We start from the raw sequence: 19,932 nt of genomic DNA, 5'->3' as shown, positions 1-19,932 counted from the left end.
GGCACACTTAACCAGCATGCCTACCACTGCATTCTGCAGCGATACGCCATCCCATCTGGTTTGCGCTTAGTAGAACAATCATTTGTTTTTCAACAGGACAGTAAGGGCTATTTGACCAAGAAGGAGAGTGATGGAGTGCTGCATCAGATGACCTGGCCTCCACAATCACCCGACCTCAACCCAATTGAGATAGTTTGGGATGAGTTGGACCACAGAGTGAAGAAAAAGCAGCCAACAAGTGCTCAGCATATGTGGGAACTCCTTCAAGACTGTTGGATAAGCATTCCTCATGAAGCTGGTTGAGAGAATGCCAAGAATGTGGAAAGCTGTCATCAAGGCAAAGGGTGGCTACTTTGAAGAATCTAAAATCTAAAATATATTTTGATTTGTGTAACACTTTTTTGGTTACTACATGATTCCATGTGTTATTTCATAGTTTTGATGTTGAGATGTGTCTCTTACTTGAACTCTGTGAAGCATTTATTTGGGCTGCAATCTGAGGTGCAGTTTTTTAAATTAACTTATCCTTGATGGTTTTTGCGACTGCATTTGAAGAAACTTTCAAAGTTCTTGAAATTTTCCGCATTGACTGACCTTCATGTCTTAAAGTAATGATTAACTGTCATTTCTCTTTGCTTGTTTGCACTGTTCTTGCCTTAATATGGACTTGGTCTTTTACCAAACAGGGCTATCTTCTGTATACCACCCCTACCTTGTCACAAGACAACTGATTGGCTCGAACGCATTAAGAAGGAAAGAAATTCCACAAATGTACTTTTAACAGGGCACACCTGTTAATCGAAATACATTCCAGGTGACTACCTCATGAAGCTGGTTGAGAGAATGCCAAGAGTGTGCAAAGCTGTCATCAAGGCAAGGGGTGGCTACTTTAAAGAATCTGAAATCTAAAATATATTTTGATTTGTTTAACTCTCTTTTGGTTCCTACATGATTCCATATGTGCTAGGAACACAAGCATTTGACTACTTTTTAAAAGTAGCTTGCAAAGTCAGTTAAAAACAAATGCTTATTTACAATGACTGCCTACCAAAAGGCAAAATGCCTCCTGTGGGGACGGGGGTTGGGATGTAAAAAAAAGTATATATATATTTAGAACAAAACACACATCATGACAAGAGAGACCTAAGACAACATCATAGCAAGGCAGCAAAACATTAACAACACAGCATAGTAGCAACACAACATGACAACATGGTAGCAACATAACATGGTAGCAGCACAAAACATTGTACAAACATTATTGGGCACAGACAACAGCACAAAGGGCAAGAAGGAAGAGACAACAACACATCACGCAAAGCAGCTACAACTGTCAGTAAGAGTGTCCATGATTGAGTCTTTGAATGAAGAGATTGAGGTAAAACTGTCCAGTTTGAGTGTTTGTTGCAGCTCATTCCAGTCGCTAGCTGCAGCGAACTGAAAAGACAGAAAACCTAGGGATGTGTGTGCTTTGGGGACCTTTAAAACCTCTACAGGATCGGTGGGTCCCCAGCGGGACAGTTGAGCTAGCCCTTTGGGGACCTTTAACAGAATGTAACTGGCAGAACCGGTGTTGTATGTGGAGGATGAGGGCTGCAGTAGATATCTCAGATAGGGGGGAGTGAGGCCTAAGGCCACTACACCTGTAATAACATCTGCTAAATATGTGTATGCAACATATACCATTTTATTTATTTATTAAATTGGCTATTTTTTTAATGATTTATCTTTGAATCATGTATTTTTTTTTTGCCTTTTAAAGATTTCTGTGGAGAGAAACATTGAGTATAAACAAACATTTTCCTATACTTGTGAAAAATAAAAACGTATCGTAATTTCTTAATAGATATTTGAATATGCTCCTCTCCAGTTCTTGCTCATCAACGCCTTCCTTTAAAAACGTGACACGCATAGGTTGTGTGACAGGTCACGTGATGCTAGAGGAGCAACGGGACCAGCCGGAAGGAGGGGTGAGCCGATGTTTAACCCGATTGAACGACTAGTCTATCTAGCTAGCATTCCTCCTTGCTCCGACGTTGAGTTAGAAAGAGGGAGAGAGAGATTTAAAAACGAGGGTCGTAAATTAGAATTCAGAGACGAATTGGATTTGAATGGTCAAGGCAACTCGGCTATTAACAACGGGACTGAAGGACTCGAAAAATGGCCACATATACACCGCTGAACCCGAAAGAACTGACGAGGCGTGTTTGAACGCGACGGAATCTTTTTGTTTCGGTGTGATTAGCAAACCAAACGAGTTTTGGGAATAACCGAGGCCCTATATCCTCGGTGGATTCTTTTTTTTTTGGATGAGGAGCGCAAGATTGATGACCGCTACCTTTAACAAGGCCAGAATAGCGACATCTCCTTTAAATTAAGATTAGACTGGTGCATTTATATGTAATAATATGTAAAACCGTGGTAGTCGTAAATATTGTAACGTAGTCTTATTTGTTTGTGCAGTGACAGAAAATTGTGAGATGACTTCTCAGAATTAAAGCGATTTCATTAAGCTTACGAAGTCAGTGGAGTGAAATGTTTTTAGCTGAACGTGAGCTGATAATAGTTATGATCCGTCCCTGATAAACCAACGGAATGAAGCCAGGACATATCTTTGGGCCTGGATACGTTTTGATCGGTCTGTGTGTATGATCCGAAGGCTCGCCACAGAAGCCAACATTCCAGTGGATTCTAAAAACCCTGGGCTTTGTTTTATGCTTATGAACTGAAGTCGGTTACACCATAAACTATGCAGTAAATCGCCTTCTAACGAAGTATTGTTGGACCTTTTTACTAATTAAGTCGTTTAGGCCCAAGTAGCCGAGAAGAAAGAGTATTTGGTGAGTAAAGTCTAGGCCTTGTGTACAGATATGCTAGTGTTGCCTGTGGAAGCTTTATAGCTGACGACGTTACACATCAAACAAATAGGCTGTAGTTATGTCGCTATTGTGAGGATCAAAGTCCGTCGCAACGTGGTGCAATGTTTATTGAAGGGCTAAGGACACTTGTCACATGTATCTGATTTGCAATCCTTGTATTTTTGTTTCATCCTTTGTACCAAAAAGCTCTCACGCGCGTAATCGTATTAATTGTGAACGTACCCAAAATAGTCGGTGTATTATTGGATGAGAGGATAAAATAACAATTAATGTGCCCTTCGCAACATCGGCGTTGTATCAACCTTGGGCAAGCTTCATCGATTTACAGATGGCTTTATTCAGGGTGACGGTATAGGAAGAATTTCGGCAACGCAATCTTTTACTTATGTTCATTTCTGGACCTCAATCGATTGAGGAACAAACAAACATAAGCGGACGAGGAAGTCAAGGCTAGCTTGTCAAGCTAAAGTAAAGGGCTACGCAGAAGGGGAGAGGAAAAGGTGAGCGTTCGTCTTTCATCAGCTGTATAGAAATAAATTCGGCTCGGCGGTGATGTAACCGTACAAACAACCCTAATTTAGACCGATTCAATTTAATGTCTGAACCGTGTTGCTTGGTAGATCTGTGCCTTTATTGCTATCATACCGTAGCTGGAAATACGAACAATTTTGCTGCGAGAACTAGGCCTAGGCTATACTACGCACAAAGTGAACCATTCGTCAGCCGTTACAGTAGCCGGTTATTGCCTAACCGTGTGATTTCAGAGAAACGAAGGCCTTGCTAACCCTTTACGGTAATTTGCATAACGTCAGCCCGGACCGTGTGTCGTAATCACCGGGGTGTTTTCATCGTTTCCCTGAGGCCTTTCCTGGTGGCTGTGGAATCTGCCTAGGTTTACCTGCTCTGCACAAACAGGATGTGCACTGCTGCCTGGATTTAAAGCAATAGTTGAGAGCTGAGGACATTCACCAGTCGGTTGAACTTAACTGGTTGAAATTGCTAGTGATAATAATAACACTTTATTGCTGAGTTTGTTGCACAATAGACAAATATCACTAAAGGACTAGTAACATACTAACATACTGGACTTTCTGTATACAGTCATAGGTCTTCCCTCAGTCTTCAAGACATTTGATCTATAGTCAGGGGCTTAGTTCATGGCTACAAATCCATAGTCAATCCATAGGATTATTTTTTATTTTTTCATGTGAGAAGGTCTGTCCGCCGCTCCCAAAATGGCCTCCAACATGGCGACCTCCGACCTGTCCGAGACATGGAGGAACTGTTTCGAAGAGGAGCTGATCTGCCCCATCTGCCTGCACGTCTTCTCCGAGCCTATCCAGCTGCCCTGCAAGCACAACTTCTGCCGGGGCTGCATCTCCGAAGCCTGGGCTAAAGACTCCTCACTGGTCCGCTGCCCTGAGTGCAACCACGCCTACAGTCAGAAGCCTGCTCTGGAGAAGAACCACAAGCTGTCCAACATCGTGGACAAGTTCAACGCGTTGTCTGTAGAGAAGGCCGCCTCGCCGGTGCTGCAGTGTATTCTGTGCCGCCGTGGCCCCCCGCTCCCGGCTGTCAAGGTTTGCCTGCGCTGTAGCGCCCCCTGTTGCCAGAGCCACGTCCAGACACACCTGCAGCAGCCCTGCTCCGCCCTGGGACACCTGCTGGTGGAGGCTGAGGCAGTCAAGGCCTGGACGTGTCCTCAGCACGACGAGTACAGACTGTACCACTGTGAGGCAGAACAGACAGCCGTGTGTCAATACTGCTGCTTCACACGATGCCATCCCAGTCACGGACACGGAGTCACTGACGTGGAGCTACGCCGCAACGATATACGGGTAAGACTAAAATCTGTCTTTTACACACACTCCTTTGATTTAAGAACAAAGCGGCTCAAATTGGGGATAAGTGTGTGTGTCGGAGTGTCAGTCCTCGAGTGTATGCATTTTTCAATTTTGATCCAATCCAACCCCCATTCTCATGTGTTGAGAGTGACAAACAATGTGTTGGAGGGGTGGAACAATGAGGGGTCTAAGCCGGCCTTATCTCCCCAGCACAGGTGCATCCTCGCCTGGGACCGCCAGCCGGGAGAAAGGGGGGTTGTATGGAGGGAGAGGAATTAAGTGAGATTCTTCACTCTGTTCTGTGGTACAAGAGGAGGAATGGTTGTTTATGGGTTCCTTTTTGTTTTCTTGTGATTCTCTTATTTTCTGGGTTCTAGAAAGGAAAGCTGTGGTTGGTGTAAAAACTACCAACTATCCCCAGGTTGGGGATATGAGGGGCTAGTCAGTCATACAGGCTTTTCTCCTGACTCATATTGGTGACTACTTCTGGCCTCTGACTCTGTTTTATGGCTCTGTTAATACTCAGTGTTCATTAGCTTGTTAGTAGCCTACTCTCTGTCTGTGTCTCTGTGTGTGGGGGTTCAACCACATTGGAAGGGTTAGGAAGGTTCTTGTGTAACGAACTACAGTGTGAATTCCTGTCCTCTGATTTTTTCCCCCCTGTGGCTGACTACCATCTCCATTTGTAATGAGTGACTGGGGAGCCTGAAGTTAATGTACTGTGACAGTGTTACTGCTTAAGTGCATCTTGTGGTGGCGGCAGAGGGGGTAGAGATGCTCCCCATAACCGCTCCACCCAACCTCCCCAGGGCATGACTGACCTACCTCCCCATATCACTCTTCTCCACTGGTGGTCCTGGTGGAAAATATGTTAGATATGCCATTTCTATCCATCAGTCACCCCCCCCCCCCCCCCCGTACCCCTTAAAGGTACTGAACATCCCCCATCCAAAGAGGTCCCCCCCCCCCCATCATCCCTGCCCCAGGCTTCTGCTCTGAGCCTGAATCTATCAGCATTCAGGTGACAAACCACTACTACCGTGGGCATGCAGGAAGATACTATAAGAGCAGTGTCCTGCCATACTTATAATCTTAGCCCCCAGGAAGTGTAATTGTGGCGTGGCACTCTGGTTTGGCCAATCTGGGCATGTGTGTTGTAGCCGTGCCAACACCAGCCCAGAATAACTAGTGTTTTGACAACAGTACCATGAGTGGGGCTAGTGTATGTGATGTTCTGAGAAAGGAGGAGAGAAGAGTATCTCTCTCGCTCATTCCTCATTCACCAGAAATAGTGATTGGTTGCCATGACAGCTCCCTCCCTCAGATAAACTGTTTGTTAGATGGAGACTAAATTGGCTGCCTCAGCCAAGTAGAGGCCTGATGGCGTTTCTCTTCTCATGATTTTATTTTATTTGTTCAGCTATGTATGAGGAGTTATCGAACCCAACTATTAATGACATTACCGTTTCTCTCTCAGCAAAATCTATTGCGGCAGCAGGAGAGGGTGGAGGAGAGAGTTCAGGACATCGATGAGCAGCTCTGTAAACTCGACTCTGACAAGTGTGTGGTGGAGGTATGTCTGATTTCTCTCACAAACACTCTCTCTCACACCTCAGCCAGTGAGCACAGGCTGCACACACCCATGCACATGCATGTATACCAGCGACGTGTGTGTATAGCGATGTGTGTGTATAACGGTGTGTGTTCTCTCCTACAGGATAGAGTGTGTGAGCTAAAAGAGGAGGTGCGTGTGCAGTACCAGCGGATGCAGCACTTCTTGGAAGAAGACCTGTCCCGAACACTGGAGGTTCTAGAGCGGGCGCGTTCTAGGTTCTGCCAGGAGAACGCGGGCCAGGTTCTAGCTCTGGGAGAACAGAGACACGAGGCCCAGAAGCTGCTCAGCTCGGTCCACACGGCCTTCGGCAAGGCTGAGGAGCTGGGCTTCATGAAGAATACTAAACCTGTCAAGATCCTCATGGAGAGGTGAGAGATACAAAAAGGCACTTACAGAAATGGCTTATTGCACACATTACAACTGTAGTCATGTTACAATTGTCATGATACCCATTACTATTTTATTTATATAGAACAGAATTCCAAACTCCTTACATATCTTTTTATGACAGGATCAGACATGTAGCAGGGAGACAGAGTAGAGAGCAGAAATGCGCAGGGCTCATGCGGGGATCGAACCGGAACTATATTTTTAATGGAGCGCTAATATACCAGGCTTGTTGCATACATATTTGTGTGTTGCAGGTCTCAAGCGTGCGTGGGAAGTGCGCTCCCTCCCTACAAGGTGGGCAGTCTCAACTCTAAGTTGTTCCTGTCAGAACTCTCCAAGAGAGAGAAGAGCCTACGGAAAACACTGGAAGGTAGGATCAAGAGAATCATCTTTACAGAATCTTCACACCCGTATCTGATTGTTTGTGTTGGTAGATCAAGGGAATTCATATTTGGCTTTGTAAGTCTGATCCCCCTCTTTCTCTACCTCTCTCTCTCCCCCCTCCAGCCCCCCTAGCCCCTCCCTCCTCGTTCCTCCAGTCCGTCCAGGCGTATCCCAGCGGCCTTGGCTCCGGGGCAGAGAAACGCAAACACTCCTCTGTGTTCCCAGAAAGCAACGGAAGCGCCGGGAAAACATCTGCTTCCGGGTTCAAGGACTCATCATCCAAGCAGCCCTACCTAGGCCCAAACTCTGCCCCTGGGGAGGGCCAATCCTCTAATCAGCAGCCTCTGGTTCCCTGTGGCCCCTCCCACATGAATGAAAATGGCGGAACAGGAAGTGGAAGTGGCTCTCTAACAAATCACCATTCAGGGTCTGTGTTTGGTCCCTCCCACTTTCCCCCTGCTGGCGGTAGCTCCTCCCATACTTCTCAGCAGGCAGTGCTCCCCCAGTATGGCGGGCGTAAGATCCTGGTGTGTACCATGGATAATTGCTACTGCTCTGGGGTACCCTCTGTGTCAGGCCACCGCGGCCACCCTCCCTACCCACGTTCAGGCTCCTTTCCCTGGGTAAGCACCCAGGACTACCCCCCTCCCCCTGGCCTGGCCTCTGGAGCTCCAGCCATGCAAGGGCTGGCTGTCAGAGACTGGATAGATGCACAGCAGACGCACAGACACACAGACTTCTATGGCCTGTATGGGCAGCCCTCCACCAAGCACTATGTCACCAGTTAACACGCATACATTTATCTATACACACACATACTTCTACAGTCAAACAGCTCTCTACTAAGCACTACGCTACTAGTTAAATAAACGCATGTCTACACATGTAGACACACACAGAACCTACATACATACAGGTACACACAGACGTTCACTTCTACATGTTATACGGACAGTCCTCTGCTAAGCACCATGTTACAACTCGTATAGATGCACTTACAAGCACTCTCGGGGGCAGGGTTGACATGTATTCGTTTTCTCTGTCAGACAGACACACAGTGTACTGTATGATGATATACGTCTCTTTGTGCAAAAACTGTTGACGCTGAAGCACTTCGGCTCAACTGAAACGTTTTAGCGACATCTCCTTCCCCGTTGTAGTGAGATCGATAGCCTTATGTTATAATTATTTTCCATGTTTATTGAACATGGTCTGAACTGTAAAGAGAACAATGGTTTATTACTGTTACAGCTCTGGTTTTGTCTCCTCTCCTTGCTGAGTTCAGGGATGTACTGTGCAGCTTGAACACACTCGCTCTTCCAAGTTCTCTTCTGTGTGTGGCTGGGACCCCCTTTCTATGCACTTTGGGGGGGGATGGGGTGTGTTGGGATTTCTCTCTGTGTAGAAGTTGCTCTGTAGACAGGTCTAGGATTAGCTACCCTCCCTGTAGACACAGGTCCAGGATCAGCTGACCTGTCCCCCAGTCTAAACCTTAAACATCAGTGGGTCAAATGGCAGAAACTGTCCCTAGATCAGGGTTTAGGGGCAACTGTAAACCTACTTCATTATGGACCTTCTTTATTCCCATTGATCCAAATCCCATCAGAGAGGGGATCCGACCCCCTTCCTTTGTGCTGCCAGGCTTCCCATCGGATTGAATTCTTCCATCTGAGAGAGCTCCTTTTTTAGTTTTATTAATATACGGATCATGACACAAGTGATTCCCATATGGCATGTGAGTAATCATACCATATGAGCAGGTATCATGTTTGTCTTGAAGACAATTGGACTCGTAGACAGGATGGTGGCTCGGCGAGCAACTACATGGCCTGGACTGTACTGGACAGACCAAACAAATCAACTCAAGCATCTGGGAGTGTGACGGTGACAATGCGTTAATAATGTACTTCCTGCAGGGTGACGTCACTTCCTTTTAACAAGCACACGCTCTCGGCTTCCTGTTTGCAGCTGTAAGCATGCGGGGAAGAGTTTTATAAAGCACTCTGGAATAAAACAAGAAATAAAACAAGAAATGGAAAAATAAAAAGATGAGTGGAAGTAATGGATGAGGGTTTTTTTCATGAACTTTTTCTAAGAGAAACTGGACTGTTTGACTTAAGCATTGGTTTAAACAAATGTTGGAAGGGAACTGTTACAAGAACAGTTGACCAATAGAGGAAAAAAATGGGAAACTTTTTTTGTAAATATTTTGAAGTGAAAAATAAAGGACGTCAATTGGAGGGTTCCAAATAAATCAAGGCATTTAATTAAGTTACTTCCCTCCATTTCTTGATCACAACTCAAGTCTCTTCCTCTTTTCTCTTGTCAGCCTTTATTTTCAGATCTGTCAAGTAAATAGTTTTACTTATAGATACTGAACTACACTTATACATTTATGTGGATGCTACCATGATGACGGACAATCCTGGCTGAATCGTGAATAATGATGAGTGAGAAAGTTAGACGCACAAATATCTTACCCCCAAGACATAATAACCTCCCACCATTACAATAACAGGTGGTGAGCATTTTTGGCAGGGGGGGTTATGATATTTGTGTGTTTAACTTTCTCACTCATTATTCACGGTTCATTCAGGATTATCCATCATGGTAGCATCCACATTCATGTAGAAGTGTTTAAACATATTCTATTCTTATTTACATTAAGTGACCCCAAAATGACTACATGATTTACCGTTCATTTCTTTTGGGCACTAAATAATCTGGAACAACCAAAACAAACAGCATATGCATCCAACAAATGTGTAGTCACAAGTTTGATGTAGTCATTGTGTGCTATGAATATGGGACCAAATACTTAACTTTTCACTACTTTAATACACATGTGAATTTGTCCCAATATTTTTGCTCCCCCAAGATGGGGGTGAATATGTACTAACAGTGATGTAATTTCTAAAAGGTTCACACAATATGCATGAAAATACACTCATTAAAGCTGACAGTCTGCACTTTAACCTCATAGTCATTGTTTGATTTCAAATCTGAGTATAGAATCAAAAGAAGAGAATGCTTCACTGTGCCAAAAATTAGAGGGCACTGTAAATCTCATTGCTTGGTATGTAGTGGGTTGAAGGGGAGACTTCCATAAGAATACAACCACCACACATATTGTAAGACATCCAACTGACCCTGTCATTTACTGGGTGTTTGTCTGAGTGAAGCTGCCAGAAGACCCTGTGGTCAGGGGTGGTAGACATACAGTAAAAGTTGTGCTGCTCTTTCTCTGTAGTGATGAGTCAGGGGTGGGAGCCTCCATCTCACACACTGGATCAAAGTCGTTCAGCTCTGTCTCTGGTGGAGTCAGGGGTGGGGAAGTTGGTAAAACCTTGAGGATAGGTTATAAAGAAAGCTGAGCTCCAGTTAACAAACTGGTTGGAGAAGTCATCTTATCTCTGAGGCGAGGTTGGTCTGTGGAGGGCCAGGCGCCTGAATCTGGGTCAGAATCTTGGGTTGGCTGTCCGCCCCCTCACCCTTACAGCTCACACACACAGTCGTCTGTTAACCAGAGAAATTACCGAAAGAGAAACTGAGATCCACCCACTTCGCCCACCAACAGAACTACATACTAACATCAGTAGTGTAATATCAGCAGGTTTTTATTGCAGTGAAAACTTCATGGGTAGTGGAGGCACATCTGAGAAAGAGAGAGGAATCTGTCTATCAGGGTGGATGTGTTTCAGGCTGACTAAGCTGTAGCTTTAAAGCGTTCTGCCACCTAGCACTTTGGACCTCAATCCTCTTCAGCTAGCAGAGATGATCCACTATTAGTGTGTGTGCTTGTGTGTCAGAGAGAGAGTTTTTATCTTTGTATTATTATTTTTATTAGCCTATCAGCAAGCTAGCTCATTCTCCTTCGGATGATAACAGTAACTTTGTTTTACATTTGAGTTCTTTACAGCTATTTTGTTACATATACATTATCCATACATTTCACATTTATGATATTTCTATACACAGTATTACATGACAAAAAATAGTTTGATTTACACATTAAATGGTACTCAGAAATATCCGGTATACATGATACAGTACATGGTCTTTTTGGTCATAACTATTACAGATCATGAGCTTTTAGCATAGGGGTGATTTTGTGTATGTGTGAAGAGAGGTGGACATTACTATCTGCTCGTCGTCAACCAGGTTTGGCTTGACTAATACGTTTCTTTAAACCCATATTCCTAGCTAGGCCATGCAGGTTCACTAATCTCTCCATCATCAGCGTGTCGATACCTAGCTCTGGTCCAGGGCATTAGTGTGGCTTGCTAACGCTGAGCTCAGTATTAGCAAGCTGCACTTAATGCCCTGGACCAGAGCTAGTTGATGTACGATGGTTTTGACAGTGAGGTGAATTGTAGATCAGATAATCTGCAGCAAAGCACGGAGTTTAGGCTGACCCTGGCCAACAAACAGTATCACATGACTCTGTTAATAAACGAGCCAGCATAGCACCGACAGATGGTCGCCTCGCTTCGAGTTCTTAAAAAACTATGCAGTACAGCCGGGAAGAACTATTGGATATAAGAGCAATGTCAACTTACCAACATTACGACCAGAAATACGACTTTCCCGAAGCGGATGCTCTATTCTCCCCACCACCCAGGACAATGAAGCTAATTCCAGTAGGTGATCCAAAACAACGACGCAGCAGAAGGAGCAGACGAAGCGACCACCTGGCCAGCCTCCGCAGACGTGCACACCGCTCCCGAGTATACTACTAGCCAATGTCCAGTCTCTTGACAACAAGGTAGATGACATTTGAGCAAGGGTTGCCTTCCGGAGAGACATCAGAGATTGTAACATTCTCTGTTTCACGGAAACATGGCTCTCGGGATATGTTGTCGGAATCAGTTCAGCCACCGGGCTTCTCCATGCATCGTGCCGACAGAGATAAACACCTCACTGGGAAGAGGAAGGGCGGGGGTGTATGCTTTATGATTAACGACTCATGGAGTAATCATAACAACATACAGAAACTCAAGTCCTTCTGCTCACCTGATCTAGAATTCCTTACAATCAAGTGCCGGCCATTTTACCGGCACTGCCGAGATAATTCTCGTCAGTTATAGTCACAGCTGTGTACTTTCCCCCTCAAGCAGACACCAAGACGGCCATCAAGGAACTTCACGGGACTATATGCAAACTGGAAACCATACATCCTGAGGCTGCATTTATTGTAGCTGGGATTTTGAACAAAGCAAATTTGAGAACAAGTCTACCTAAACTCTTCCACCATATTGATTGCGCTACGCGCATGCGCAATACCCTCGACCACTGCTACTCTAACTTCCGCGATGCATACAAAGCCCTCCCCCGCCCTCCCTTTGGCAAATCCGACCATGACGCCATCTTGCTACTTCCGTCTTATAGGCAGAAACTCAAACAGGATGTACCAGTGACGAGAATCATTCAACGCTGGTCCGACCAATCGGAAACCACGCTTCAAGATTGTTTTGATCACGAGGACTGGAAGATGTTCCGGTCAGCCTCAGAGAACAACATCGACCTATACGCTGACTCGGTGAGTGTGTTTATAAAGAAGTGCATTGGAGATGTTGTACCCACTGTGACTATTAAAAGCTACCCTAACCAGAAACCGTGGATGGATGGTGGCATTCTCGCAAAACTGAAAGCGCGATCCACTGCATTTAACCATGGAAAGAGGTCTGGGAATATGTCTGAATATTAACAGTGTAGCTATTCCCTCCGCAAGGCAATCAAACAAGCAAAATGCCAGTACAGGGACAAGATGGAGTTGCAATTCAATGGCTCAGACACGAGACGCATGTAGCAGGGTCTACAGGAAATCACGGACTACAAAAAGAAATCCAGCCACGTCACGGACACCGACGTCACTCTTCCAGACAAACTAAACACCTTCTTTTTCCGCTTTGAGGATAATACAGTGCCACCGTCGCAGCCCGCTACCAAGAACTGCGCCCCTCTCCTTCTCTGTGACTGACGTGAGTAAAACGTTTAAACGTGATAACCCTCGCAAGGCTGCTGGCCCAGATGCCAACCTAGCCACGTCCTCAAAACATGCGCAGACCAGCTGGCTGGTGTATTTACGGACATATTTAATCTCTCCCTATTCCAGTCTGTTGTTCCCACATGCTTCAAGATGGCTACCATTGTTCCTGTACCCAAGAAGGCAAAAATAACTGAACTAAATGACTACCGCCCTGTAGCACTCACTTCTGTCATGAAGTGCTTTGAGAGAATAGGCAAGGATCATATCACCTCCACCTTACCGGCCACCCTAGACCCACCTCAGTTTGCATACCGCCCCAACAGGTCCACAGATGACGCAATCGCCATCACACTGCACACTGCCCTATCCCATCTGGACAAGAGGAATACCTATGTAAGAATGCTGTTCATTGACTACAGCTCAACATTCAACACCATAATAGTACCCTCCAAGCTCATCATCAAGCTGGAGGCCCTGGGTCTCAACCCTGCCCTGTGCAATTGGGTCCTGGACTTTGACAAGCCGCCCCCAGGTGGTGAAGGTAGGAAACATCTTCACTTCGCTGACCCTCAATACTGGGGCCCCACAAGGGTGCGTGCTCAGCCCCCTCCTGTAATCCCTGTTCACCCATGACTGCGTGGCCCTGCACGCCTCCAACTCAATCATCAAGTTTGCGAACGACATAACAGTAGTGGGCTTGATTACCAACAACGACAAGACTGCCTACAGGGAGAAGGTGAGGGCACTCGGAGTGTGGTGTCAGGAAAACAACCGCTCACTCAATGTCAACAAAACAAAGGAGATGATCGTGGACTTCAAGAAACGGCAGAGGGAGCACCCCCCTATCCACATCGAAGGGACAGCAGTGGAGAAGGTGGAAAGTTTTAAGTTCCTCGGCGTACACATCACGGACAAACAAATGGTCCACTCACACAGACTGTGTGGTGAAGAAGGCGCAACAGCGCCTCTTCAACCTCAGGAAGCTGAAGAAATTTGGCTTGTCACCCAAAACCCTGACAAACTTTTACAGATGCACAATTGAGAGCATCCTGTCGGGCTGTATCACTGCCTGGTACGGCAACTGCACCACCCTCAACCGCAAGGTTCTCCAGAGGGTGGTACGGTCTGCACAATGCATCACCGGGGGAAAACTATCTGCCCTCCATGACACCTACAGCACCCGATGTCACAGGAAGGCCAAAAAGATCATCAAGGACATCAACCACCCGAGCCACTGCCTGTTCACACCGCTACCATCCAGAAGACGAGGTCAATACAGGTGCATCAAAGCTGGGATAGAGAGAAACTGTTTTTCAGTCTATCTCAAGGCCATCAGACTGCTAAACAGCAATCACTAATTCACAGAGGCTGCTGCCTGCATTGAGGCCCAATCACTGGCCACTTTAATAAATGGATCACTAGTCACTTTCTACAATGCACTCTAAATAATGCCACTTTAATAATGTTTACATATCTTACATTACTCATATCACATGTATATACTGTATTTTATACCATCTAATGCACCTTGCCTATGCCGCTTGGCCATCGCTCATCCATATACTTACATGTACATATTCTCATTCACCCCTGTAGATTTGTGTGTATTAGGTAGTTGTTGGGGAATTGTTAGATTACTTGTTAGATATTACTGCACTGTCTGAACTAGAAGCACAAGCATTTCACTACACTCGTTAACATCTGCTAACCATGTGTATGTGACAAATCAAATTTGATATGCTAACCCTATTATCTGTAGCGCTCATGGGAGGATAGACTCAGGAAGACATGGGCTTGGTGGGTGAGGTAGGAAGATGTATGAGGTGTATTGAGAGTATGGTTTGATTTATCTTAACATTTCAAAGTGATTCACATTCTTATAATGCATGATCCTTTTCCCCTCCACGTCTCCCCCACCTTCTGTACCACTCCCACCTATTTCCTATCTGTTGGTGGGATATGAAATCTGTTTCCTGTTTCATCTGTAATCATCGCAACTCAGACCTGATTGGTTGAAGAGAAAGAGGCCGGTATGAAGTGTGCTGGTCTCGCTATCGATTCAAGAGGAGAAAAAGGCAGTAATCCTGTCACCTCAAAGATAGGCATCACACTCCCCTCTGTGTGGCTCCTCACGTCGCCCACACACACAACTTTTATGCACAGATAAACCAACCACAGAACTTAGTCATTCAGATTGTTGAAGATAACAGGCCTTAAACGCCCAGATTGTCCTGTTTATATCTATTTTCACACAATACATTTTTTAAACTTAACCTCTATTTAACTAGGCAAGTCAGTTAAGAACAAATTCTTGTTTACAATGACGGCTAACACCAGACAAACGTGGATGATGCTGAGCTAATTGTGCGCCGCCCTTTGAGAACTCCCAATCACGGCCAGTTGTGATACAGCCTGGATTCGAACCAGGGTGTCTGTAATGACGCCGCAAGCACTGAGATGCAGTGCCTTAGACCGCTGCGCCACTCGGGAGGCTGGAATAATACTGTGAAATAGTGAAAATTATCATGCCTTTTTAGTGTAAGCTGTTTGAAAGACTGCCTGGAATGTCAGCCTGTTAGGGTGGGACGGAGTTTTTGCCTGCCTGGTGACATCCAAAGACGGTAAATTAGTTAATAGACCAATTAGAAATAGAGTTCCAAACCTTTCTGCCAATAACAGCAAAAAATAAATTCCCGCTGCCCACACAGAAAACTCACAGAAAATTCTTGCTTGAGAAATTACTCTATGCCGAGTTGCTATTTTTGACCATTTTAATTGAAAAAATTCACAGTAAGGTACACTATATATACAAAAGTATGTGGACATCCCTTCAAATTAGTCGATTCGACTATTTCAGCCACACCCATTGCTGACAGGTAAAAAATAAAATTGAGCACACAGCCATACAATCTCCATAGACAAACATTGGCAGTGGAATGGCCTTACTGAGAGCTCAGTGAATTTCAACATGGCGCCGTCATAGGATGCCACCTTTCCAACAACTCTGTTCGTCAAATATATGCCCCGCTAGAGCTGCCCTGGTCAACTGTAAGTGCTGTTAATGTGAAGTGGAACCGTCTAGGAGCAACAATGGCTCAGTCGGGAAGTGGTAGGCCACACAAGCTCACTGAACGGGACCGCTGAATGCTGAAGCGAGTAAAAATCATCTGTCCGCAGTTGCAACACTCACTACCGAGTTCCAAACTGCCTCTGGAAGCAACGTCAGCACAATAACTGTTCGTCGGGAGCTTCATGAAATGGGTTTCCATGGCCGAGCAGCCACACATAAGCCTAAGATCACCATGCGCAATACCAAGCGTCGGCTGGAGTGGTGTAAAGCTCGCCGCTATTGGACTCTGGAGCAGTGGAAACGCGTTCTCTGGAGTGAGGAATCACGCTTCACCATCTGGCAGTCAGACGGACGAATCTAGGTTTGGCAGATGCCAGGAGGACCCTACCTGCCCCCAATGCATAGTGCCAACTGTAAAGTTAGGTGGAGACGGCATAATGGTCTGGGGGTGTTTTTCATGGTTTGGGCTAGGCCCCTTAGTTCCAGTGAAGGGAAATCTTAACGATACAGCATACAATTACATTCTAGACTATTCTGTGCTTCCAACTTTGTGGCAACAGTTTGGGGAAGGCCCTTTCCTGTTTCAGCATGACAATGCCCCCGTGCACAAAGCAAGGCCCATAAAGAAACGGTTTGTCAAGATCAGTGTGGAAGAACTTGACTGGCCTGCACAGAGCCCTGACCTCAACCCCATCAAACACATTTGGGATGAATTGGAACGCCGACTGCGAGCCAGGCGTAATCGTCCCACATCTGTGCCCGACCTCACTAATGCTTGTGGCTCAATGGAAGCAAGTCCCCACAGCAACGTTCCAAAATCTAGTGGAAAGCCTTCCCAGAAGAGTAGAGGCTGTTATAGCAGCAAAGTGGGGACCAACTCCATATTAATGCCAATGATTTTGGAATGAGATGTTCAACGAGCAGGTGTCCACAGTTTTGGTCATGTAGTGTACTTAATTGTTACCCAGAAATGATTTGATATTGAGATAAAAACTGCTGCTCTGTGCTCAAATATGTCTTAATTTTTTAAAATGTAACTAGGCAAGAACAAATTCTTATTTACAATGACGGCCTACCAAAATGCCTCCTGCGATGAATAAAATAAATAAAATGTTAAAAAATATAGGACAAAACACACATCACGACAAGAGAGGCAACACAACACTACATAGAGACCTAAGACAACAACATAGCAAGGTAGCAACACATGACAACACAGCATGGTAGCAACACATGACAACATGGCAGCAGCTCAACATGGCAGCAGCTCAACATGGCAGCAGCTCAACATGGTAGCAACAACATGGCAACAGCTCAACATGGTACAAACATTATTGGACACAGACAACAGCACAAAGGGCAAGAAGGTAGAGACAGCAATACATCAAGCAAAGCAGCCACAACTGCCAGTAAGAATATCCATGATTGAGACTTTGAATGAAGAGATGGAGATAAAACTGTCCAGTTTGAGTGTTTGTTGCAGCTCATTCCAGTCGCTAGCTGCAGCGAACTGAAAAGACAAGCGACCCAGGGATGTGTGTGCTTTGGGGACCTTTAACAGAATGTGACTGACGGATGTTGTATGTGGAGGATGAGGGCTGCAGTAAATATCTCAGATAGGGGGGAGTGAGGCCTAAGAGGGTTTAAATAACCATCAACCAGTGGGTCTTGCGACAGGTATACAGAAATGACCAGCTTACATAGGAGTATAGAGTGCAGTGATGTGTTCTATAAGGAGTATTGGTGGCAAATCTGATGGCCGAATGGTAAAGAACAACTAGCTATTGTTGATGTAAATTGAGAAGAGCGGGGGCCTAGGATCGAGCCTTGGGGTACTCCCTTGGTGACAGGCAGTGGCTGAGACAGCAGATGTTCTGGCTTTATACACTGCACTCTTTGAGGTAGTTAGCAAACTAGGCCAAAGACCCCTCAGAGACACCAATACTCCTTAGCCGGCCCACAAGAATGGAATGGTCTACCGTATCCAAAGCTTTGGTCAAGTCAATAAAAATAGCAGCACAACATTGCTTAGAATCAAGGGCAATGGTGACATCATTGAGGAACTTTAAGGTTGCAGTGACACATCCATAACCTGAGCAGAAACCAGATTGCCTACCAGAGAGAATACTATAGACATCAAGAAAGCAAAAAAGATTTCCCAACACTTTTGATAAACAGGGCAAAATAGAAATAGGCCTGTAACAGTTTGGATCAGCTTGAACTCCCCCTTTAAAGTCACATTAGAAGGGGCGGGAGATGAGTAAATTATGGACAGGCAAGGAGGCATGGCTGAGTCAAATAGGAATCCTGACTTAATGAAGTGGTGATTAAAGAGCTCAGCCATGTGCTTCTTGTCAGTAACAACCACATTATCAACATTAACGGACATGGGCAGCAAATTACACCCTATTACCTATGTAGTGCACCACTTTTGACCAGGGCCCGAAGGGCTCTGGTCAAAAGTAGTGCACTGTGTAGGAAATAGGGTGCCATTTGGGACGTTCCCTCTCGGTCTGTGCCCAGAGATTTAAAGACATCTACACTTTGATCTTAACGTCGTAGCATAAAGATCTAGTTTAACAGACACTTTGATCCAAAGTCACATACAGTTAGCAGCATATATATTCAGATAGTGCCTGGCCCAAGTAGGAATCGAGAGAGAAAGAGTGTTTCACAATGGGTCTTTGTAAGAGCACAGAGACCTTTTATAGTCCCACAAGCCACAAGCCCTCAGAATGCATCGCTCTCTCACACTCACACAGCTGGATGTCAGTGTTTTATGGCCAGTGTTCTCTCCCCTGTAGCAGATGCAACACCCTCACAACTATGTGCAGCAGGCCTGAACCAACCACGGCACAGCTGTGGTCTGACTAGTAGTTAAACATAGGCCTGTAGGAGTCGACTGTGGCGGAAGGCTGCCACACACACAGAGGGAGCTGCCCCATTCAGGGGCCCAACCAGCTGGGCCTTTTCAATGTCAAAACCAGCTGACCCTACCTGTGTGAGGCGAGGTTGGTCTGTGACCCCACCTGTGTGTGTGAGACACTAGTGTTTCGGAGATGTAAAGGGCTCTGGTGCGGGGTCTCTCCAAGGACTGGCAATGACAAGGGTATAGGCAGTGAAAATGTAAAGTGGTGTCCTCCATAGCTCATCACACAGAACTGTGTGTGTGTGTGTTGGCTGGGCCTCTTTATACTTCCACTACAGCCAGCTCAGAAAACAATGCAATTTTTCCCATCACATTTTATTCACGGACCTTCAATCCTTGGACAGATCACATTCAAGAATATCAAAAGGAAAAAGCTTTGTGTAAATGCCCTCTAAAACCCAAGACAATGAAACACTTGAGAAATACACTGTCATTTATCCCTGTTAAAATCTATCAGCACCAGTGGAGGCTGGTGGGAGGAGTTATAGGAGGACGGGCTCATTGTAATGGCTGGAATGGAATGTCCGGAACAGAGTCAAACATGTGGTTTCCATGTTTGATACCGTTCCAATTATTCCATTCCAGTCTGTCCTCCTATAGCTCCTCCCACCAGCCTCCACTGATCAACACATACATTACAGGTGTAATATATACTCTACTGCATGCCCATAACATAACATATGAATAGGGGCGGCAGGTAGCCTAGTGGTTAGAGCGTTAGACTTGTAACCGAAAGGTTGCAAGATCAAATTCCCGAGCTGACAAGGTAAAAATCTGTCCTTCTGCCCCTGAACAAGGCAGTTAACCCACTGTTCCTAGGCCGTCACTGAAA

The 19,932-nt window shown here is 45.5% G+C and overlaps 1 protein-coding gene across 3 annotated transcripts; it reads left to right on the top strand.

Annotated features, from left to right (window-relative positions):
- The first annotated feature begins 1,903 nt into the window (after positions 1–1,903).
- On the top strand, positions 1,904–9,383 carry LOC139571162 (E3 ubiquitin-protein ligase TRIM8-like). 3 transcript variants are annotated; one of them, XM_071393768.1, is made up of 6 exons: positions 1,904–1,970; positions 4,095–4,717; positions 6,201–6,296; positions 6,441–6,706; positions 6,983–7,098; positions 7,236–9,383. In XM_071393768.1, exons 2-6 carry the CDS (start codon positions 4,115–4,117, stop codon positions 7,898–7,900), a joined length of 1,746 nt encoding a protein of 581 aa, XP_071249869.1. In that variant the 5' UTR covers positions 1,904–1,970; positions 4,095–4,114; the 3' UTR covers positions 7,901–9,383. The 3 variants fall into 3 exon arrangements, with proteins under 3 accessions (XP_071249869.1, XP_071249868.1, XP_071249870.1); XM_071393769.1 differs by lacking the exon at positions 1,904–1,970 and adding an exon at positions 2,030–2,840; XM_071393767.1 differs by lacking the exon at positions 1,904–1,970 and having other exon boundaries at positions 2,028–4,717.
- The last annotated feature ends 10,549 nt before the right edge of the window (positions 9,384–19,932 follow it).

This window comes from Salvelinus alpinus, chromosome 3 (genome assembly GCF_045679555.1).
Source record: "Salvelinus alpinus chromosome 3, SLU_Salpinus.1, whole genome shotgun sequence".
NCBI lineage: Eukaryota > Metazoa > Chordata > Actinopteri > Salmoniformes > Salmonidae > Salvelinus > Salvelinus alpinus.
Note: the sequence above shows the minus strand (reverse complement) of the source record. Positions and strands in the feature narration are given on the sequence as shown.